We start from the raw sequence: 20,017 nt of genomic DNA on the forward strand, positions 1-20,017 counted from the left end.
GAATTTTTATTTTCCTTTAGGAGGATGCAGGACCCCTGATCTCTGTCTGGACAGTGCTGATTGGCCCTGTGCTGATCACATGCACTCTCCCAAGAAAATTAAACCCTCTCTAGCAATACACACCAAACTGAGCATGTGCAGAATGACTCCACACCACTAGTGTAACAACAGGGGTCACAGAAGTCGCAGTAGCAGATTCCTAAAGTGCTGTTTTCCTTCTAATTTGCTGAAAGAGTTAGCATCCACCCCTTAGTCATCCTGTCAAGAAGCCTATTCCAGTGAAATATATTACCTCCCTCTGCACAGCCCCCTTCTCACATGCCCTGTGATCTCCTATCTAGAACTGGACACAAGATGAAAAGATAACAGGAAGAGTTGCAGCTGTTCAGAGGCTGAGAGCCCATCTCCCTGTGTGTCAGTCCAGTCATTGCTCCGTGTAGGGCAGACAAGGCATTACCCTCGGCAGGCTCTGTAGTCAAAACTCTTTACAGACAAGTAAAATGTGTTAATGTGGTGATTATTCACCAGACAGCAGCATTAACTTTCACATTATGGATATTACAGTCTTGCCTGCAAAGTGCTCTGGAAATGGTTAGGACACTTTTTTCTTTTTTGCATACAGACAAAAGAGAGAGATGAACACCTAAAGAAACCAGGACTGGTTCACACCAAGGGGTGGACTGACAACTCATGGGGCCCCTGGGCAATAGGGGATCATGGGGCCCCTGTGTCCTTGCCCAAAAAAAACCTATGAAAAAGGTACCAGGAGCATCTCATGGGGCCCCTACTGATCCCGGGCCCTCGGGCAGTGCCCAAGTTTCCAAATGGTCAGTCTGCCCCTGTTCACACCATTGCAGTATTGATGTAAAACTCCCTTAAGTCTTCTCATTTGTCCTGTCCCAGGCCTCTTCTCTGCATAATTACCAGTCCTCATGTCAATGTAATATTTTATGCACCAAATTGACACAAAATTGAATACAAATGTATTTTACTCTTTAAAGTTAAACTTGTAATGAGAGAAAAATGTGAAAAGCTGTTGCTGACTTGCATCTCAAGAGGGCATGATATATGAGCTAAACTTCATAGTAACATAGTTTTATATCCACTTGAAGAACTCAGCCATATCCCCGGCATTGTTTTTTTAGCAGATGGCTGGCTTTCTCCTAAAAGTGGTCCTAGCAGCTCTTCAGCCACTGGAATAATTCATTGCGTATATTTCACAGAACCTATTATACACCACTTCATCACTTTTAGATGCACAGGAGGGATAACCCTATGTGCCAGTTCAAATATATGCGGATTGGATGCAGTTATTTCACATGTCAACCAGAATGACTTGTGAAATAACATTGCTTCCTATTGTGCCTGTTCATATATGTCCAGTGTACTGCTGGTGCAGATTCAGTGCGGTTTAAAAAAAAGAGTAATGTCTGATTTCTGAGCAGTGTGGTCCGTTTCAGGTGCGGATTGCAGGCTATTGACTTCTATGGGAACTGTTTAACCTGACGTGTGAACAGGATAAAATTCCTGAGCTGATCCTGTCCTGAACCTGATGTAATCCTGACCTGAATTGGTTAACAGCTACTGTGTCAATTAGTTGTGAAAAATGAGCTTCAATCCACACCACACATGCGTGAATCAGCACTGAGAGCTGGTTCACACGTGTGGTGCAGACTGAAGCTCAGTCACTTCACTTGATGAAACATACATGGGGGCATAACTTCCGGTCACGTCAATTCCGGTCCCACACATCCGGTAACTAGAACGCACTCTGGCTCCAAGCTGGGAGTGGAGTGGTGGCAGTTTTATTGAGCAGGATTTTAGGTGCCATAGAGGCACTTTTAAATGTAAGTTTAATTTATGTGCCTGTCACTATACTACACTATATTAGCCCTTTCTTTGATTTCCGTGGTGGAGAGGAGGCTTCTTATTTGGATACAGATCTGCAAACTTGGTGCAAGTGGTGGATTATCCCAAAAACAAACAAGTACCTAATGACTTTCTTTTTAACTAAAGAGGTTATTGTGGTCCGGTGAGTGATTCACTCTTATGAACACAGCTGGTAGACTTTTTTCCTTTTGTTTGGTGGAGGTGGAATACATGAAGATTTTTTGAAGATACCCAAAGGTGGAAAGGACATTTTGTTATACATAAAATGTATGTATAGAGTTGTATTTTATGTGTAAATGCACTGCACAGTAAATTAATTTATTGATACACAGATTTTTAGTTTGATTAGTCTGTATTTATGGGTTAGTGCACCATTAAGAATTTGATTACTACCATTATAAAATAAATCACAGTACTAGTTTTAAAGCGATCACTGACCAAACTAGAAAAGTTTTTTTGTGTTGATTCCTGTATGACTTTTTGTGTTTAGCGTGCATAGAAAATAAACGGAATTTCCAAAAAAACAAAAAAACCCCAAAATTATGCTTTTTTTTGTCCTCAAAAATATATTTATTACTTAATATTGTATTGTGACAACAGTATTGCCAAATCAACAGCAGAAATGGAAAAAAACTGCTCTAGTCTATAAGGGGTGTACACAGGGGCAGCACCGCTCTCTGGAGGAAGGGACACATGTGGCATGGGGACCAGGTGGGAAGGCTGCAGGCTGCTTGTCGGTGTATGCAAAGCCAGACTCTCATGCCAGGAGATGCCTGGAGGTGAGTGCCTTTCTTTCTCTCTCTGGGGCACGGGTGCCCATTGAATAGATGGTGGTGGTAGTGGAAGGCTCTCTTGGGGGGGGTGTTGGTTGGTGTCAGGTTCTCTCTGCAGGGGGGGGGCGTCGGCCGATTTTTGTGTTGCCTAGGGCAGCACAAAACCTAAATATACCACTGGGTATACAGATGATAGGCTGAAATGGAAAAATGCAGGCTCCGGGATCAGCATCCTGATTCCGACTTTATACACTGCTCATAAAAATGAAAGGGACACTTTTGAAAACACATCAGATCTCAATGGGGAAAAATATCATGCTGGATATCTATACTGATATGGACTGGGTTATGTGTTAGGAATGTAAGAATGCCCCATCATTTGATCGAAATGAAAATGATTAACCTAGAGAGGACTGAATTCAGACACCTCGAAAATCGAAGTGAAAAAATGATGCAGCAGGCTAGTCCATTTTGCTGAAATTTCATTGCAGCAACTCAAAAAGGTGCTCAATAGTTTTTATGGCCCCCATGTGCTTATATGCATGCCCCACAATGTCGGGGCATGCTCCTACTTAGATGAAAGATGGTGCCATCTCCTCCATGATCTGGACCAGGGCATCACTGAGCTCCTGGACAGTCTGAGGTGCAACCTGGCGGCGTCAGATGGACTGAAACATGATATCCTAAAGGTGTTCTATGGGATTTAGTTCAGGCGAGCATGAGGGCCATTCAATGGTACCAATCCTCCATCCTCCAGGAACTACCTACATACTCTCACCACATGAGGCTGGGCATTGTCGTGCACCAGGAGGAACCCAGGACCCACTGCACCAGCCTAGGGTCTGCAATGGGTCCAAGGATTTCATCCCGATACCTAATGGCAGTCAGGATGCAATTGTCTAGCCTGTAGAGGTGTGTGTGTCCCTCCATGCATATGCCTCCAGACCATCACTGACCCACTACCAAAACAGTCATGCTGAATGATGTCACAGGGAGCATAACGTTCTCCACAGTTTCTCCAGACCCTTTCATGTCTGTCACATGTACTCATGGTGAACCTGCGTTAATCTGTGAAAAGCACAGGGCGCCAGTGGTGGACCTGCCAATTCTGGTGTTTAGTGGCAAATGCCAATCAAGCTCTATGGTGCCGGGTAATGAGCACAGGGCCAACTAGAGGATATCGGGCCCTCAGGCCACCCTCATGAAGTCTGTGTCTGATTGTTTGGTCAGAGACATTCACACCAGTGGCCTGCTGGAGGTCATTTTGTAGGGCTCTGACAGTGCTCATCCTGTTTCTCCTTGCACAAAGGAGCAGATACCAGTACTGCTGATGGGTTAAGGACCTTCTACGGCCCTGTCAAGCTCTCCTAGAGTAAGTGCCTGTCTCCTGGAATCTCCTCCGTGCTCTTGAGACTGTGCTGGGAGACACAGCAAACCTTCTGGCAATGGCACGTATTGATGTGACATCCCGGAAGAGTTGAACTGCCTGTGCAACCTCTGTAGGGTCTAGGTAGTGCCTCATGCTACCAATAGTGACACTGACCCTAGCCAAATGCAAAACTAGTGAACAACAGCCAGAAAGGATAAATAGGGAAAAAAACGTCAATGGCCTCCATCTTTAAAACCATTCCTTTTTTGGGGGTCGTCTCATTGTTGCCCACCTATTACACCTGTTGTTAATTTCATTAACACCAAAGCAGCTGAAACTGATTAACAACCCCCTCTGCTACTTAACTGACCAGATCAATATCCCAGGGGTTTAATTGACTTGATGCTATACTCTGATTAAAAAGTGTTCCTTTACATTTTTTGAGCAGTGTATGTAGCAAGTTAATGACTTGGAACAAGCATACAAGATGGGAGTTTAAACATCATTAAATGTTTACTTGTTCCAGGTTAGTGACTTTGAGATCTAGATGACACCCTCAAAACTTTGAAAGCAAGTCAGCAAGAGTCTGATCTCATAGTTTCACTTCAAAAGGATTTTGATTGAGTATTCTGACAACTTAGACTGGTAATCTCACCAGATTTGAACTTCCTTTTGTTGGAGCCTCTGATACAATGAAAAAAATGCAGAACAAGGCATGGGAAATCAGTGATGGGGAAAAGCTATGAAAAGACCATTGGAAATACTGATGACCATTCTATGCCCTTTGTCTACTTTTTTTAGGCACACCTTTCAGAGTCCAGTTCTTCCTGAAAGTGGAACTTTAGTCAGAACATTATGTCCTGCTAGACCCTTTTTCAGGTATAGCTATATATAGGGCTTTTTTTTCAGTGGGATGCAATTCCGGCACCTCCAGTAGTGAATTTATGTGATGGCAAGGGGTGTTTGGGTGTGCTGGAAGGTCTATTGATGCTGGCTGCTGGGGGATCTGTTGTTACAGGAGGGAATCTATTTTTGCATAGTGGTCTATTGTTGCTGGTGGGGGATCTATTGTTGCTTGACAGTATCTACTTTTGAGGGAGGGGGTCTATTATTGCTGGCTTCCGGGGTTCTGTTGCTGCTGCTGTGGGTCTATTGTTGCTGAGGTCCATTGTTGCTGGGGGGAATCTGTTGCTGATGGCTGCAGGGGATCTATTTTACTGCTTGTCATGTTATCCTTAACAAATTCCATACAAATGACTTAACACCACAAAATGATACTTGGCTGTGCATTCTCTATACAGAGCAGTACTGGGAGGTGGGTAGGGGGTGGAACCAAAAGACTGTTCTTGAAGATGGGTAAGGAGGAGGAGACCAGACGTGATTCAGAAGGGGGGAGTTCCGGCATCTGTTCTCTGAGGGAAAAAAAGGCCTGGCTATGTAAAACATTAAAAATAAGCATCTATACTGTTTAAGATCTAGTAATACAGTGTCCTACCCTGCTGTGCACATGCTCAGTTGCTCTGTATCTTTTGACACTGCCAGAAATGTATAGGCCGATCTGCTGACAACCTAAAGATTTGCTGCCACTTAGGGGCTCTCAGCTTCAGCAAAATGGCAGCCTCTGGCAAGAAGAGCCTGGAATCAATTTGCAGCACACACTCATTTTGGTAGCATAATTATTAATATGGAATCTATGTTCCTTTCTAAAGAACATTATGTTTTATCATCTTGTGATGGGTAAAGTTCAGCTTTAAAGCCTATGTACAGCAGAAAAACTTCTATTTTGTATAGAGCTGGGAAGAGAAAGAACCTCTTATGATTTTAGTACTGTCTGTGCCCCTAATGGGGAAGTTTTTCTTCATTTTCTGTCTCCATTTCTGAAAGTGTTAGAAAATCTCTTCAAAAGGAACACAACTAAAACCCCTCTTTAGCTAAGTGAGGAAGAGTTATTACTTCTGATGATGTTTGCTTTCTTTTCGGGGCACACCTGTCACGGTGAAAAGCACAACCCACATTTTGGGTGTTTGAGGAACAGTAAGTGAGGGAAAATCTCCCTGTTAAGACCCAGGCAGAATTAAAGACCAGACAGGAATGTTAACTCTTCCTCTCTCTATCCAAAAAATTAAACATGAGGCTAGAGTTAGACTAATATATGTTGTCTATTAAGGTACAGTACATAAGTGTAATATCTCGGTATGGTTGCCACAATGATCTCCACATCACAAGGATAGAGCTTCATTTCTTGCTGCCCTCTCAAGACTGGGGATGTCCTGAAGTCTAATAGTCCATATGATTCAGTGACTTCCAGAGCCCAGTGGGACCTCCGGATCTCAGCTGGCCGACTCCTTTCGAAGGATATACCTTCTTTCTCAGAGCCAAACAAAATGAGTTCCTTCAGCTAGATATATACTCAAAGCCATGACATGAGGATCAGGAGCACAAAAAGAGGGGGAGAGGTCAGCCAGAGGGGAGGGAGCCCTTTTTTGGGTGGTGAACCAGCTGAGATCCCGAGGTCCCCCTTGGCTCTGGAAGTTATTGAGCTATATAGACCATTAGTCTATGGATGAGTAGCTTGATAAGCTTTGTCTAGTCACAGGTTTGTGAGTATATTTTATGTGATTTTTTAATACATGATGTGGGATAATACACTGGGCAAGTGTATCCTCTGTTGTTTGTGTTTTGTATTGCAGTGTACACCCAATACGTGGGCCATGTTTGGTGTGGGTACATGTCCCCAAACGCACACTGCCTGAATTCCAGAAAATGCACTCACGGCCATCCGGCTGTGTCCATTCAGCCAATGCATCGCAATTGACATGAATGAGCCTGCCTACATAGGGATGCACAGAACACCTATGCATCCCCATACAGCCCTTGCACGGGTGTAGCCTGTAGTATGCCTGTGTGATTGAGGCCTAATGATCTACATACAAAGTAAGATTTGTCATATATTAGTTTCTTTGACAGTATGAATATAATTAACATCACCTGATTTGCAGTCAGGCCCATATCTTCCAGCTTCACATGTTTCACACGCAGTTCCATGAAAACCCTCTTTACAGATACATTCTCCAGTGCCTGTAATCATATCCTGGCACCTTCCATTATTAGAGCAGGAATTGTTCACACCTCCTGGACACAACAGACACTGATGTCCATAATATCCCGTACAGCACTGTAGAGTCTGGGATAAAAATGAAAAGTGGCTTACAAAATGTTTGTGTCCGCCATCTCCTAATTATTATTTGTATTTTGGACTTCTTACACCTTGGGTTTGGAATACATAGATGCCTGCCTGTCCTGAGATACAATAACCTTCATTGTGTTTTACTAAGTCAACATGTATAAATATATCAGTGGTTCATATAGTGAACTTGGTGTAGAGTTATTCACCCTGAGGTCATCACAGAGGACAAGGGGGCACTCTACGACTGGAGGAAAAGAAATTTAATCTCCAAACACGGAAAGGTTTCTTCACAGTGAGAGCTGTGAAAATGTGGAATAGACTCTCTCAAGAGTTGGTTCTGGCCAGCTCCGTGGATTGCTTTAAAAAAGGCCTGGATTCTTTCCTAGATACACAGAATATAACTGGATACTAACATTAATAGGTAAAGTTGATCCAGGGAATATCCGATCGCCTTTCGGGGGATCAGGAAGGATTTTTTTCCCCTGCAGAAGCAAATTGGATCATGCTTTGCAGTTTTTTTTGCCTTCCTCTGGATCAACCATGGGTGTAGGGTTATAACTTTTTTTTGTTTAATGGTTGAACTGGATGGACTTTTGTCTTTTTTCAGCCAGACTAACTATGTAAGTACTGTAACAAGGCTCTGAGGCTGAGAAGATCTCACAAGCACATTGTGGGCCTCTGATTCTCCCACATCAGCAATTTGGTAGCTAGCAGGGATGTTACAGGTAGTCATCAGTTCAAGGTTGGAAGGAAGAGGAAAGTTGGTTGTATACTGGTGCTTAACTGTCTGAAGAAGTGGTTATTATTGTTTTCATCCAAGCAGATACCATAGACACCTTTGCCTTCATCAAATGCTTACTCTCTAAAGATCGTCATCTATTATAATAAACCTGACACAAATTGGGGCAATTTTAAGCATTCGGTCAATACACTGAATAAGCAGTAGTCATCCTCTGTCAAAAACTACATGGTTAAAGTAACGTACAAACTGCAACCTACATACTTTCAGCATCACTCTGCACACTCCAGCTTGTGGAACAACGATCTAAAAACCAGCAGATTGACTGTCACTGGGGCAGGTCAACTGAGTGGTTAAACCTTTAAACAACATGGTAGCCCCCACCACAGGATTTGACAGAAACACACACTATTCACAGCTGTTGCAAATCTGTTCTTTGAAATGTATATGCATAACTGGCTTCCACACACAAACAGAAATGCAATAGAGTAGGAGTGAGTGCTCATTCTTTTGAAGACCAAGGGCCACTTAAGGGATTTGGTAACCGGACACCACAATTAAATTAAATAGTTCAGAATTTAAATTTTTTTTATTTTGAATAGCATAATGAACATTTTCCTTCTGCAGCCATGGAATAGCAGTTAGAGGGAAAGGAGGAAAAGCCAGCTTTCAGCAGTTGCAGGAGGAAAATGACTTATAGACTTATATTTTGCAAGTGTGGTGCACTTTCTGAAAGTGCAGTCAAGAGTTTTGGTGCGCTTTCACAAAGTGCACCAAACCAGCAGGATATAATAGCAGTCTATGGCTCAGCACAGCTAACCTGCAAGTAAGCCAGAGGTGCACTGTGCTGCAGCCGCAAATCAGTGTGAAAACAGCCTTACAGTTGTTAACCCTTTTATAGTTGCTAATATACCCATTGCAAAAGAGCAGTGAATGTGTTGTTTAACCACTTTACAAATGCTCTATAGCTGAATGAAGGCTACAGCTCAGTTGTCCAGCTCTGGGAAGGCGTCATATGACACCCTCTTAGAACGCGCCCCCATGCGCCCCCAGCGCTGTCTGTGATCACTGTGTTCTACAGACACAGCTGATCACATGACAAGGTAAAAGGTCAATCACAGCTGCCTTTTACCATGTGATCAGCTGTGTCCAATGACACAGCTGATCACAAAGTAAATACAGTTGCCGGTTATTGGCAGCACTTTCCTCACGCTGTCCTCACGCTATCAGCGTGAGGAAAGTACTGCTGATAACCAGCAAGTGTCACAAAGGACATCTGCACTGATTACCAGTGCAGCCCAAAAGTACCCAGCAGTGCCACCCATCAGTGTCCAGCAATGCCACCCATCAGTGCCCAGCAGTGCCACCCATCAGTGCCCAGCAGTGATGCCCAGCAGTGCCCATCATTGCCGCCTATCAGTTCCCATCAGTGCTGCATAGCAGTGCAGCATCAGTGCCTCCTCATAATTCCCACCAATGCCGTCTCATCAGTGCAGCCTATCAGTGTAACCTCATCAGTGTTGCCTATCAGTGCAGCCTCATCAACGCACATCAGTGAAGGAGAAATTTTACCTAAATTTTATAGTAGAAACAAAGAAAAACTTTTTTTTTCAAATTGTTTGCTATTTTTTTTGTTTATAGTGCAAAAAATGAAAAACCCAGTGGTGGTTAAATACCACCAGAATAAAGTTCTATTTGTGTTGAAACAAATGATAAAAATTTTATATGGGTACAGCGTTGCATGACTGCGCAATTGCCACTCAAAGTGCAACAGCACTGAAAGCTGAAAATAGGCCGGTAGGCAAGTGGTTAATACATTGATCTGCTTTTCGCTTTCTAGCTTCTGCTGGCTTTGCTCTCCATTTGCTGCTAGAAAGGCTCCAGGTGAAATGCACTTGGTATCACTCTGGCTGGGACAAGACCCGGCATGGACTGGAGGAGGAAGAGGACATGGTATGGAGGAGATGAGACTGGAAGAGGAGGACATGGGATGGAGAAGGAGGAGGACATGGGATGGAGAAGGAGGAGGACATGGGATGGAGAAGGAGGAGGACATGGGATGGAGAAGGAGGAGGACATGGGATGGAGGAGGAGGAGGACATGGGATGGAGGAGGAGGAGGACATGGGATGGAGGAGGAGGAGGACATGGGATGGAGAAGGAGGAGGACATGGGATAGAGAAGGTGGAGGACTTGGGATGGAGAAGGTGGAGGACATGGGATGGAGAAGGTGGAGGACATGGGATTGGACTTACTGGGATGGCCAGTGGGTGGATTCGGTGGGACAGCCAGTAGTCAGGCCCTGGGGAAGGGTGGGCCCAGGCCTAAAGTTGTGTAAGGGACCCCAACCTTTCTTATGGCTGCCCTGCCATGGGTCGAGACCCATGTATGATCAAGTCTGCCCTTGAGCAACAGGATGAAGAGGTGCCATTACAGATAATCCACTTGTTTTCATGTAAAAATAGAGGATAGGGATTTAGGAGCAGAGAGAAACCAGAGAAACCTATCACCAGGTGGAACAATAGAAAATGGAACAGGTGTTCAGGTGGTTAGCTGGCAGAGATGCGTAGAGGGGCCACAAACATGAGATATGGCCCTATCAGGTACCTATCCTATTATGTCTATTGATAACTTTTTTATTATTGAGAGACAGGAGAAGGAGCAGAAAACTGCTACAGATACAAAAAGCAGGCACCTGGAGGTATCAGCACTTATTTGTAGAACTCTACAAAACCTTCTCGTGATGGCTGAACACTAGACCAATCTGAGAGGCAGAGTTCCAACACTTACAAGTAGTATGTGAGTTTGCCGCTAAGCCTGGTCTCCACACATTTCTACTGGTCCATCACTATGATGGGCAACTTCACCGGCCGATAGGAATGTGCAGCAAGAAGGAAGGGGTGGGCAAGTGTCATCACTATCTAGGTTTTTGCAGGTATGAGGAACCATCTTATTAAATTGTTATATAGTCAATCGTGATCATACTGGAGCATTTTACAAACACACTGTAAATTCTTAGATTTAGTACTCAAACTGAAAACAATGTACTTACAACTTTTGTGAAGATACATTTGAATCTGCAGCCCACCAAATCATTGTTCCTCCTTTTGTAGTTACATCTGCCTGAACCCATAGGGTCCTGTGTGGAAAATATATACTGGTGAATTACATGTACATTGGACTTTTTACGTTACTTTATCACAAATATGGAGATATTCTCTTTCTGCAGACAAGCTTGGATTCCTGCCACAACCCCTACCATTAAAGTATAACTAAAGGCAAAACTTTTTTGTTTGAGTGGAGAGAGACTCGAACACTTGTCAGGTCTTATTTGCTGTCTGTCTGATTGCTCCCTGTTAGGGGGTTTCACCTTCTTTATTTGTTGTGTTTACTATTATTTCGAAGAGAGAAAGTGGAAAAAAATCCCAAGTTTTGGGTTGTCACCAGAAAAGGAATATAGGGGATATCTTCCAATGGGAAAATTAGTTCTGGTAGTCCTGGTGTGAAAGGAAATCTAAGCAAAAACACCCAAAAAACTTAACAGAAGATATAACCCTTCCTTACTCTATCAAAAATGGGAAAAAAAAGTTTTGCCTTCAGTTCTACTTTAATCTTCACTATATGTGCATAAAAGCATGTCCATACAGGATAGTGATTACTGCACAGTTTGTGCAATCTAACCACTATCATAAAACTATCATACAATAATATCCCTATGTATAAACAGCAAATACTAGTATGGACATTTTTCTTAAATCTTTTAAAAATAAAAAATATAATTTAAACAGAACTATATTAACAGAGTTGAATACACAGCTAAAATACAGACAGTATATACATATTTGTATTACCTGTGTAGCACTACCCCTTTAGGAGTTGCTTAGGTTTTGGGTCCCCCTATAGTCCTGAACAGCCAGGCAACATGCATTTTCCACACAGACTTGCATCCAGGAGACAGTAACCAGTCTTTGAGCTTGTTTTTGGATTTTATTAGGGGATTGAACTTGGATAGGGAAAGGGGTGTGCGGGATGCCCAAATGTATAGTAACTGAGGACAACTTCTTGGAAGTATGTACAAGTCTTCACAGCAAAAATCCTCTTCTTGGAGAGCTAGCCAGCATCTCCTGTAGTACCATCCCAGATTCTCCTAATCCGGCTGCCTGAAAGAATCCCTGGACAGGGGATCCAGTGCCTGTCACTCCAAATATAAGACAGTCCCAGATAGGCAGCTAATCCAGTTTCCCACTGAAGTGCTCCTTTCCCTTACTGGCCCAGGCGGTGTAAGTCTACTCACTCAGTCCTCCGTCTGTGAGTGGATGGGTTGGTGGCTGCTACCAGGCCTTCTAGCTGGCCACGCTTTCCAGCTGGCCATGTCTTCCCTGCTGCACAGGTAGTCCTCTTTCTGGGGGCCGATGAGGTTTATTCATACTGTATTGGAATTTTACTTTAACAATATTTAAAAATGTTTTCTGAGGGACAGTATAGACAATAAACTGCACACTCACCTCAAGATCTGTTCCCTCTGGACACTGAATGCGTTTTCCACAGGCATTGCATTTTGTCTGTAGAACAAAGACTGGGTTTAGAGAAATGTATGTTGGAAAAAAAATTTTTTTACAAGTACTTACATAAAAAGTTAAAAAAGTATCAGTACCATAAACAGGTGGGGATATATTGTATGTTGTACACATAACCCTTTGCAGTGTTAATAGAGAAAAAAAAAAACTGTCTCTTCCTAATGTGTACCTGTCACCAATGCGTAACACAGTGGAGGCACTGTATCTGTGGATCTGACCATATTTAGACAGCTTATCAGAAAGCTATGCCTAAAGCAACCTAACTTTGCTGATATTTGGCAGTATATGGGGAAATTAGGACAAATGCAACCTAACTTGGTAGATATTTGGTCATTTATTGGGAAAATAGTTAACATGGCAGGTGTTTGGCTAGTTTATGGAAATATTAAGACAAAAGAAACCTAACTCAGTAGTAAATTGGGCAGTTCATTTTGGTATTTTAAGGAAAGAAGAAGGATTAGGATTTTGATACAGTAGATACATTGCTTTATTCTGGATATGGTCTCTGAAGAAACCAAGCATTGTTGGTAAAAAAAAATGGCTTGAGAGTTAGATCCCAGCTGTCTTTGAGGTTTTTATGTTGTGGCATTGTTTCAGCAGCTGAAGATATTTTTCACACTTTAGTTTACCTACTGCCAAGTTTTATATTGAAATGTGGCTTGCAATATAATAAAAGGTTGAAGACCTTTTATACGTTGAAGAGGACTGAGTGTTTTCTGGTGAAGATCCAGCTAAGTATAAGCCTACTTTACCTTTTTAACTATTGTTTCTGAAATATCACAGCGGTTTTTCAAGGCTTTTAAAACTTCAGATATTCCCATTAGCATTCCATTATTTGTTTCATAAAAGCTGCCATCCAGTGAAACATCATGAACAAATGTCTGAAAAAAATAACAAGTAAATAATTTATATCTGTCCTATCTACCTAACTAGCTAGCTGAAAACTCAACTAGAAATAGTCAGGCTGCAAAATATTTGAAAGCCTTATGGTACAGATTTATAATTTTTGTTGTTCACATGTGGAATTATCATTTTCAGTTTGCAGAAAGTGTTTACATAGCCAAAGCATTTTTTTTAAATAGTAAGGCTGATCATAGACTGATCAAAATTCAATCCATCTATTTATCGATCCATCTATGGGCAGACTGTACTGAAGTTGATCGATTGACTTCAGTACAACCAGCCTGCCAGGGTTTTTCATACGATTACTGCTGGGGGCCGAAGCCATTGTATTCTGACGGTGCAAAACCTCCTGCTGTCAGACTACACCAGCGCAGTGGGAGGGATTCCCCCATCAACACTGACTGTGCTGATGGAGGAATCAAGTGATTTTCTTTTCTTCATTACTAGGTTGAATGAAAGAAAATTGCATAATCTATGGCTTGCCTAAGAGTTAAGAAGCCAAGTCAAGTGTTTATTGCTATCTGTGTTCCCACTGTGTCCTCTCTGATCAGTGTCATTGAGATAGCATGATAGGAAATCGAAAAGTTTGAGTTGTCAACAGCTTTCCCTTTTGTTTTTGCTCTGTTAAAGGGGACATATAGGAATCTATCTATAAAACATTGCTGTGCAAATATCTTAATCATTCACACTGCTGTCATAAATAAACTTTATAATTTGTCTAATATTTCTATTTCTTATGATCATCAGCTCTATCTACAAATACCTCAATCAGGAAAATTGAGGTATTTCAAGATGGAGCTGACAATGGTCGAAAACAAACAAATTAAACAAACCACAGGGATTATTTGTAAGGTTCCAAGCATTAACATTGCAAATGTTTGTACTGTTGTACTGATAACATTTTAACAGGGGATTTCCCTCACCCTAAAGAAATTTCCTCTACAGGATAGAAAGTGAAGGGAAGGAACAGGCAGCAAAAAAACTCTATGCAAAACTAAAAAGAAACATTTTGGCTTTACATAAACTTTATCTAATGTATATAACAACACTTTTTTGACTGTTGTAGACTATTGTACTGTACCTGGTTGTACCTTTTGAAAAACATCAGCCAGTAAGATAAGCCCAGCATGCTGGATTTATGCATCCCATTCATTAGGTCTGCAGGCAACAGTTTCTCACCCAGAATTATGTGATATTTTATTGTGCTGTTATCCTAAAATACAAAGTTGGATTCTGCACTTTAATTAGATCACACTGTTCTTAACAAGCAAGCAGGTATAAAGAGGCATTTAGAATATTAAGTGCATCCAAAGTGTCATTTAAATGAACAGAAATACTTTTTGTAGTGCTCAATCACTTTTATGTGCAACTAATCCCCATCTCCCATCAAGAGACAAAATTATATGCACAAAGAAAAAAAAACCGCCAGCCGGAGGAGCTTTAGTCTCCTTTTCATGTGGTTTGCAGTGTCTCCTTGCTTCCTATTGTAAAAAGCCTAATGTGTACAGAGCTCAGTAGCTCTAGCTGAAATTCTCAGTGAATGAGTCAGAGCAGTGACTCTCCATCACTGCCCCCCTCTTCGGTCAGCTCCATTAGAATCTTAAATCATAGATAGAATGTCTGAAAGAAAAACAACTTATGCTGTGCTCTCTATCATTATAGAACTCATAATGCTCTGGAATCCTTGCATCGTGCATCCTGAATTAAATTATTATTGGTAAAACAATTAAAAAAACTATATGGAGCAAATTTTTAAAGCAGTGAAAGTGAAGTTCACCAAATATTCACTGCATGTGTATCAATCACTGTAATTTGAAATATGCACAAGGAAGATAAACTTGCAGTGAATGTCTAGTGAATGTCACATTCACCGTTTTATAAATAAGCCTCATAGTGCTCTGGAGCTCATATGTCCTGGGTGCATCCTGTATTATATGTTTATTTGTAAGATATTGACTGTATATATAATTGAAAAAAAATATAAAAAAATCAGTTAAAGTATAAACCTAACAATTTTATGTAGGAACCCTTTGGATATTTATTTTATTGCAGATGTGAATATGATCATTTGCTATGGGTTATTACAGACACTTGTAGAGTTAAGGGGATTTAACCAGAAGGGAGATGGGTAGCCATCACGGTTCACACGTGCAGTAACACTAGGATTTCTGGCTACAGGCTATGCTCAGTTTGCAGCAGTGTGAACTGGGAGAGGGCTGAACTTTTTACTTCATATACAAAATAAAAAAAACAAACATAATAAAAATACTAACAAACCACAGTAAATATTATAATTTAAATGCTTTAATAATTTATACTTAATATTGACATATGGTTACCAAGTTGCCCGAATCAGTTTGATTGTAAAATTTCTTTATAGCAGCGTTATCAGGGACAAAGATCGTATAGCGTTGAGATGCTTCAATTTCTTGAACAAGACCTGATTTCTGTAAACAAAACAAGGAAGAAATGTTACACTTGTCTGCAATGAATACTAGAATCGTCAAAGATATGTGATATTACCAACATCAGCCAAAGAATTTTATTTTGTTTTAGATAGAACAGTGGTTCTTAGCCTGTGATACGAGTTCCCCCAGGGGCACTTAAAGCAACTTTAGGGGTACTTTACAATATTTGGTATGAAAATGGCTGTGGCAAGTGAAGGACTTACCTGTCCTATATGCTGAGCTGCTTTTTGCTGTATGTGCATCCAACTCGAAGCTGTGTGTAGGCAGCCCATAGAAATGGGTGCAGATGCAGTGGCCTCATGGACACAGTCAACCTTTAAAATTTGACATGCCAGCAGGTGCAGGTGCACAAATCCAAACCTGTGTCTGTGTTTGTATCTGTGCACCTGCTGCTGTCCACATGTCAAATTTTGACATGTGACTGTGTCCATGCACCTGCTCCATCTGCATGCCCTTCTATGTGCTGTTTAATTGCAGCTCCGAGATGGATACACATGCAGCAAAAAGCAGCTCAGCATGGAGGACAGGTCTTAGAGCCCATCCGAATATAAGCATCACTGTAATAATATAGCACTGTTCTGTGTAAGAAAGAAAGTTTAGCTGCTATAGAAGATTGTGTTGGTTATGAGAATATGTCCTAAACAGAATGATATATGCCACTTATTTAAAGCAGGTTACAAGGCAAACAACTAAATACATAGTGGAAACACATACAGTATATGGCCCGTACACATGATAAGAAAATCGTCTGATAATCTGATCATTAGTACACCGCTTTTGAGAGCCAATCATGAAATTAATGCGACAGTATCCAAAGGGACAAGCATGAAAATGTTTCTCGTAAGATAGCAGCTAGTATGATATTCGTTTAATCAGCACTGTAGTTGTCCGAAAATACAATACAAATACAATACATTACTTCAGTTTTGAAATGTTTTTTTTTTGTACGAGAATTTTCGTAAGTTCAGTACCCTTTTAATTTTCAATATGGAGACTAGCAAGCAAAAAAAAAAATGGATGATCATTCATCCAACATTCTTATCATGTGTACGGAGCATTAGACTGCATATCCTAACCTCACTTCTCACAGCAACTACAGCTTAAGCTGGCCATATATGCATAGATTTTCATTCGAGAAATTTTATTTCAAGAATATTTGTTTGATTTTTCTAATCGTTAGGATCAAATTGATGTTTGTTTTCGACAGCAGTGAAGGGAAAATGTGAAAGGAAAGGAAGGAAAACTTTTCTCAATCAAATGAATTTTTGGCCAGTGTAGGTGGTTATCATGCAGAAATTACATTCATTTTAAAAACAAATGTTAAAAGCAAAAGATAATTTTTGGAACGACATTCATCCATTCATTGAATGTTCAAAGAATTTTCTTACTAGTATTCTTGTTTGAAAATATGGCCAGTTTTAGTCACCAGCCCACCCACTGCTCATGGCGAAGAATGAGCAAAAACAAATTATCAGGCAGGCCATCCCTCCTCCTGTAAGCATGCTCAAGATGGTAGAGTGACATTGCTAAACAAAGTGATAGATCTTTGATTGGTTCAGAGTTTTGACCCACCCAATTCTAGTCCATCTGTGAAGAGGATTACATGAACCAAGACTTAATTTCACCTAGGTACTTTTATGTAAATATAAAATAAATAATTATTTTATGAATAGTTAAGTAGATTCAACTGTTTTTTTTTGTACAACTGCCTAAAGTTCATCTTTACTCCTACACTATAAGTGGTAAAGAAAATGTGGTTCGTTTATTACATTAGCTGATCTTGATATACAATGGCCAGCTGGTATGACCTTTGCATGCATCTTCCTCTGCTTGGGCAGTTATATTGGTTAAAATGTAACTATTTGTAATTCTAATGTTATACAATATAAATGGTAGTAATGCAGTTTGCAGCATATAAATGTGGGAAATAAATAAGTCTATCATTATTCTATCATCTGCGTCCTATGACTTCTTTCATGCGCATATGAACTGAGAAAAACTTCGGCCTTACATTTTGTTTACCTTGCATCTTTTTGTATTTTTCTCTTACGCTCTCAAAGTTGAACTAAAGCCAGAAATACTGACCTATTCTGCAACAGTCCAATGCCCACAAGGCCCCTCACCAATGCCAGCAACTTTTCCCTGGCTTCTTCTGGGATGACATCACTTCCTTACAGTGCCTTGAAAAAGTATTCACACCCCTTAACATTTTCCACATTTTGTCATGTTACAACCAAAATTGTAAATGTATTTTATTAGGATTTTAGGTGATAGACCAAAACAAAGTGGCAGATAATTGTGAAGTGGAAGGAAAATGATAAATGGTTTTCAAATTTTTTACAAATAAAGATCTGAAAAGTGTGGCATGCATTTGTATTCAGCCTACCTGAGTCAATACTTTGTAGAACCACCTATCGCTGCAATTACAGCTGCAAGTCTTTTTGGGTATGTCTCTACCAGCTTTGCACATCTAGAGAGTGACATTTTTGCCCATTCTTCTTTGCTAAATAGCTCAAGCTCTGTCAGATTGGATGGAGAGCATCTGTGAACAGCAATTTTCAATTCTTGCCAAAGATTCTGAATTGGATTTAGGTCTGGACTCTGACTGGGCCATTCTAACACATGAATATGCTTTTATCTAAACCATTCCATTGTAGCTCTGGCTGTATGTTTGGAGTCGCTGTCCTTCTGGAAGGTGAACCTCCGCCCCAGGCTCAGGTCTTTTGCAGACTCTAACAGGTTTTCTTTTAAGATTACCCTGTATTTAGAGCCATCCATCTTCCTATCAACTCTGAACAGCTTCCCTGTCCCTGCTGAATAAAAGCATCCCCCCAACCTAATGCTGCCACCACCATGTTTCTCAGTGGGGATGGTGTGTTCAGGGTGATGTGCAGTGTTCGTTGTCCACCACACATAGCATTTTGCTATTAGGCCAAAAAGTTAAATATTGGTCTTATCTGACCAGAGCACCTTCTTCCACATGTTTGCTGTGTCCCCCACATGGCTTCTCACAAACTGCAAACAGGACTTCTTATAGCTTTCTTTCAACAATGGCTTTCTTCTTGCCACTCTTCCATAAAGGTCAGATTTGTGGAGTGCACAACTAATAGTTGTCTTGTGGACAGATTCTTCCACCTGAGTTGTGGATCTCTGCAGTTCCTTCAGAGTTACCATGGGCCTCTTGGATGCTTCTTTGATTAATACACTACTTGTCTGGCCTGTCAGTTTAGGTTGGATGGCCATGTCTTAGTAGGTTTGCAGTTGTGCCATTGGCTTTGAACATATCCACAACTTTATCCCTGATCTGTCTGGTGTGTTCCTTGGCCTTCATGATGCTGTTTGTTCACTAATAATCTCTAACAAACCTCTGAGGGCTTCATAGAACAGCTGTATTGATATTGAGATTAAATTATACACAGGTCGACTCTATGCACTAATTAGGTGACCTCTGAAGGCAATTGGTTCCACTAGATTTTAGTTAGGGGTATCAGAGTAAAATGGGCTGAATACAAATGCTTGCCACACTTTTCAGATATTTGTAAAACATTTTGAAATCCATTTATCATGCTCCTCCCACTTCACAATTATGTGCCACTTTGTGTTGGTTTATCACACAATAGCCCAATAAAATATGTGTTTGGTTGTAACATGACAAAATGTGGAACATTTCAAGGAGTATGAATACTTTTTCAAGGTACTGTACATGTGTGGGAGTTTTTCAATCCTGTGCACTGCACTGTGCTGGAAATATAAATGGAGCTGCACATGCTCAGCTCCGTGGACATTTTGGAAAGCATTGCAAACAGGCAGATAAGTGTATTCTATTGCAGAAGAGACATTGCATGTCTCTTTTGCATTAAACAGCCTGCCTGTTCACAATTGTTTTTTCTTAAGTCTTTAGTTCTGCTTTAATTTTCCTTCCTGTCCAGGGTAGAAATAGACGTACCTGAATTTCTAGTTTAAATCTTTCCCATGCTGGAACTTGCTCTAATTTTTTCAACAGTCCTGGTTGCCTTGGAGGTATATTTCCTAAGGGTGGTATTAAAACCTGAGAGGACAAAACTGTTTCATTATAAGTTCTTATACTATCATTTTGAATGCACATATTAAGA

General features: G+C 41.0%; 1 protein-coding gene across 1 annotated transcript in view; it reads right to left on the bottom strand.

Annotated features, from left to right (window-relative positions):
- Nucleotides 1–20,017, bottom strand: part of STAB1 (stabilin 1) — a 317,318-nt gene that overhangs the window by 165,809 nt on the left and 131,492 nt on the right. The window contains exons 32-38 of the mRNA XM_089681924.1: nucleotides 19,852–19,953; nucleotides 15,777–15,884; nucleotides 14,519–14,650; nucleotides 13,287–13,415; nucleotides 12,463–12,519; nucleotides 11,010–11,096; nucleotides 7,021–7,216 (exon numbers count right to left, since the gene is read on the bottom strand). Of these exons, the coding sequence (XP_089538050.1) occupies nucleotides 7,021–7,216; nucleotides 11,010–11,096; nucleotides 12,463–12,519; nucleotides 13,287–13,415; nucleotides 14,519–14,650; nucleotides 15,777–15,884; nucleotides 19,852–19,953 (811 nt within the window). The remainder of the gene's footprint in view (nucleotides 1–7,020; nucleotides 7,217–11,009; nucleotides 11,097–12,462; nucleotides 12,520–13,286; nucleotides 13,416–14,518; nucleotides 14,651–15,776; nucleotides 15,885–19,851; nucleotides 19,954–20,017) is intronic.

This window comes from Staurois parvus, unplaced genomic scaffold (assembly GCF_062004578.1).
Source record: "Staurois parvus isolate SC_StPar_1 unplaced genomic scaffold, SC_StPar_1.0 ptg000282l, whole genome shotgun sequence".
Classification (NCBI taxonomy): Eukaryota; Metazoa; Chordata; class Amphibia; order Anura; family Ranidae; genus Staurois; species Staurois parvus.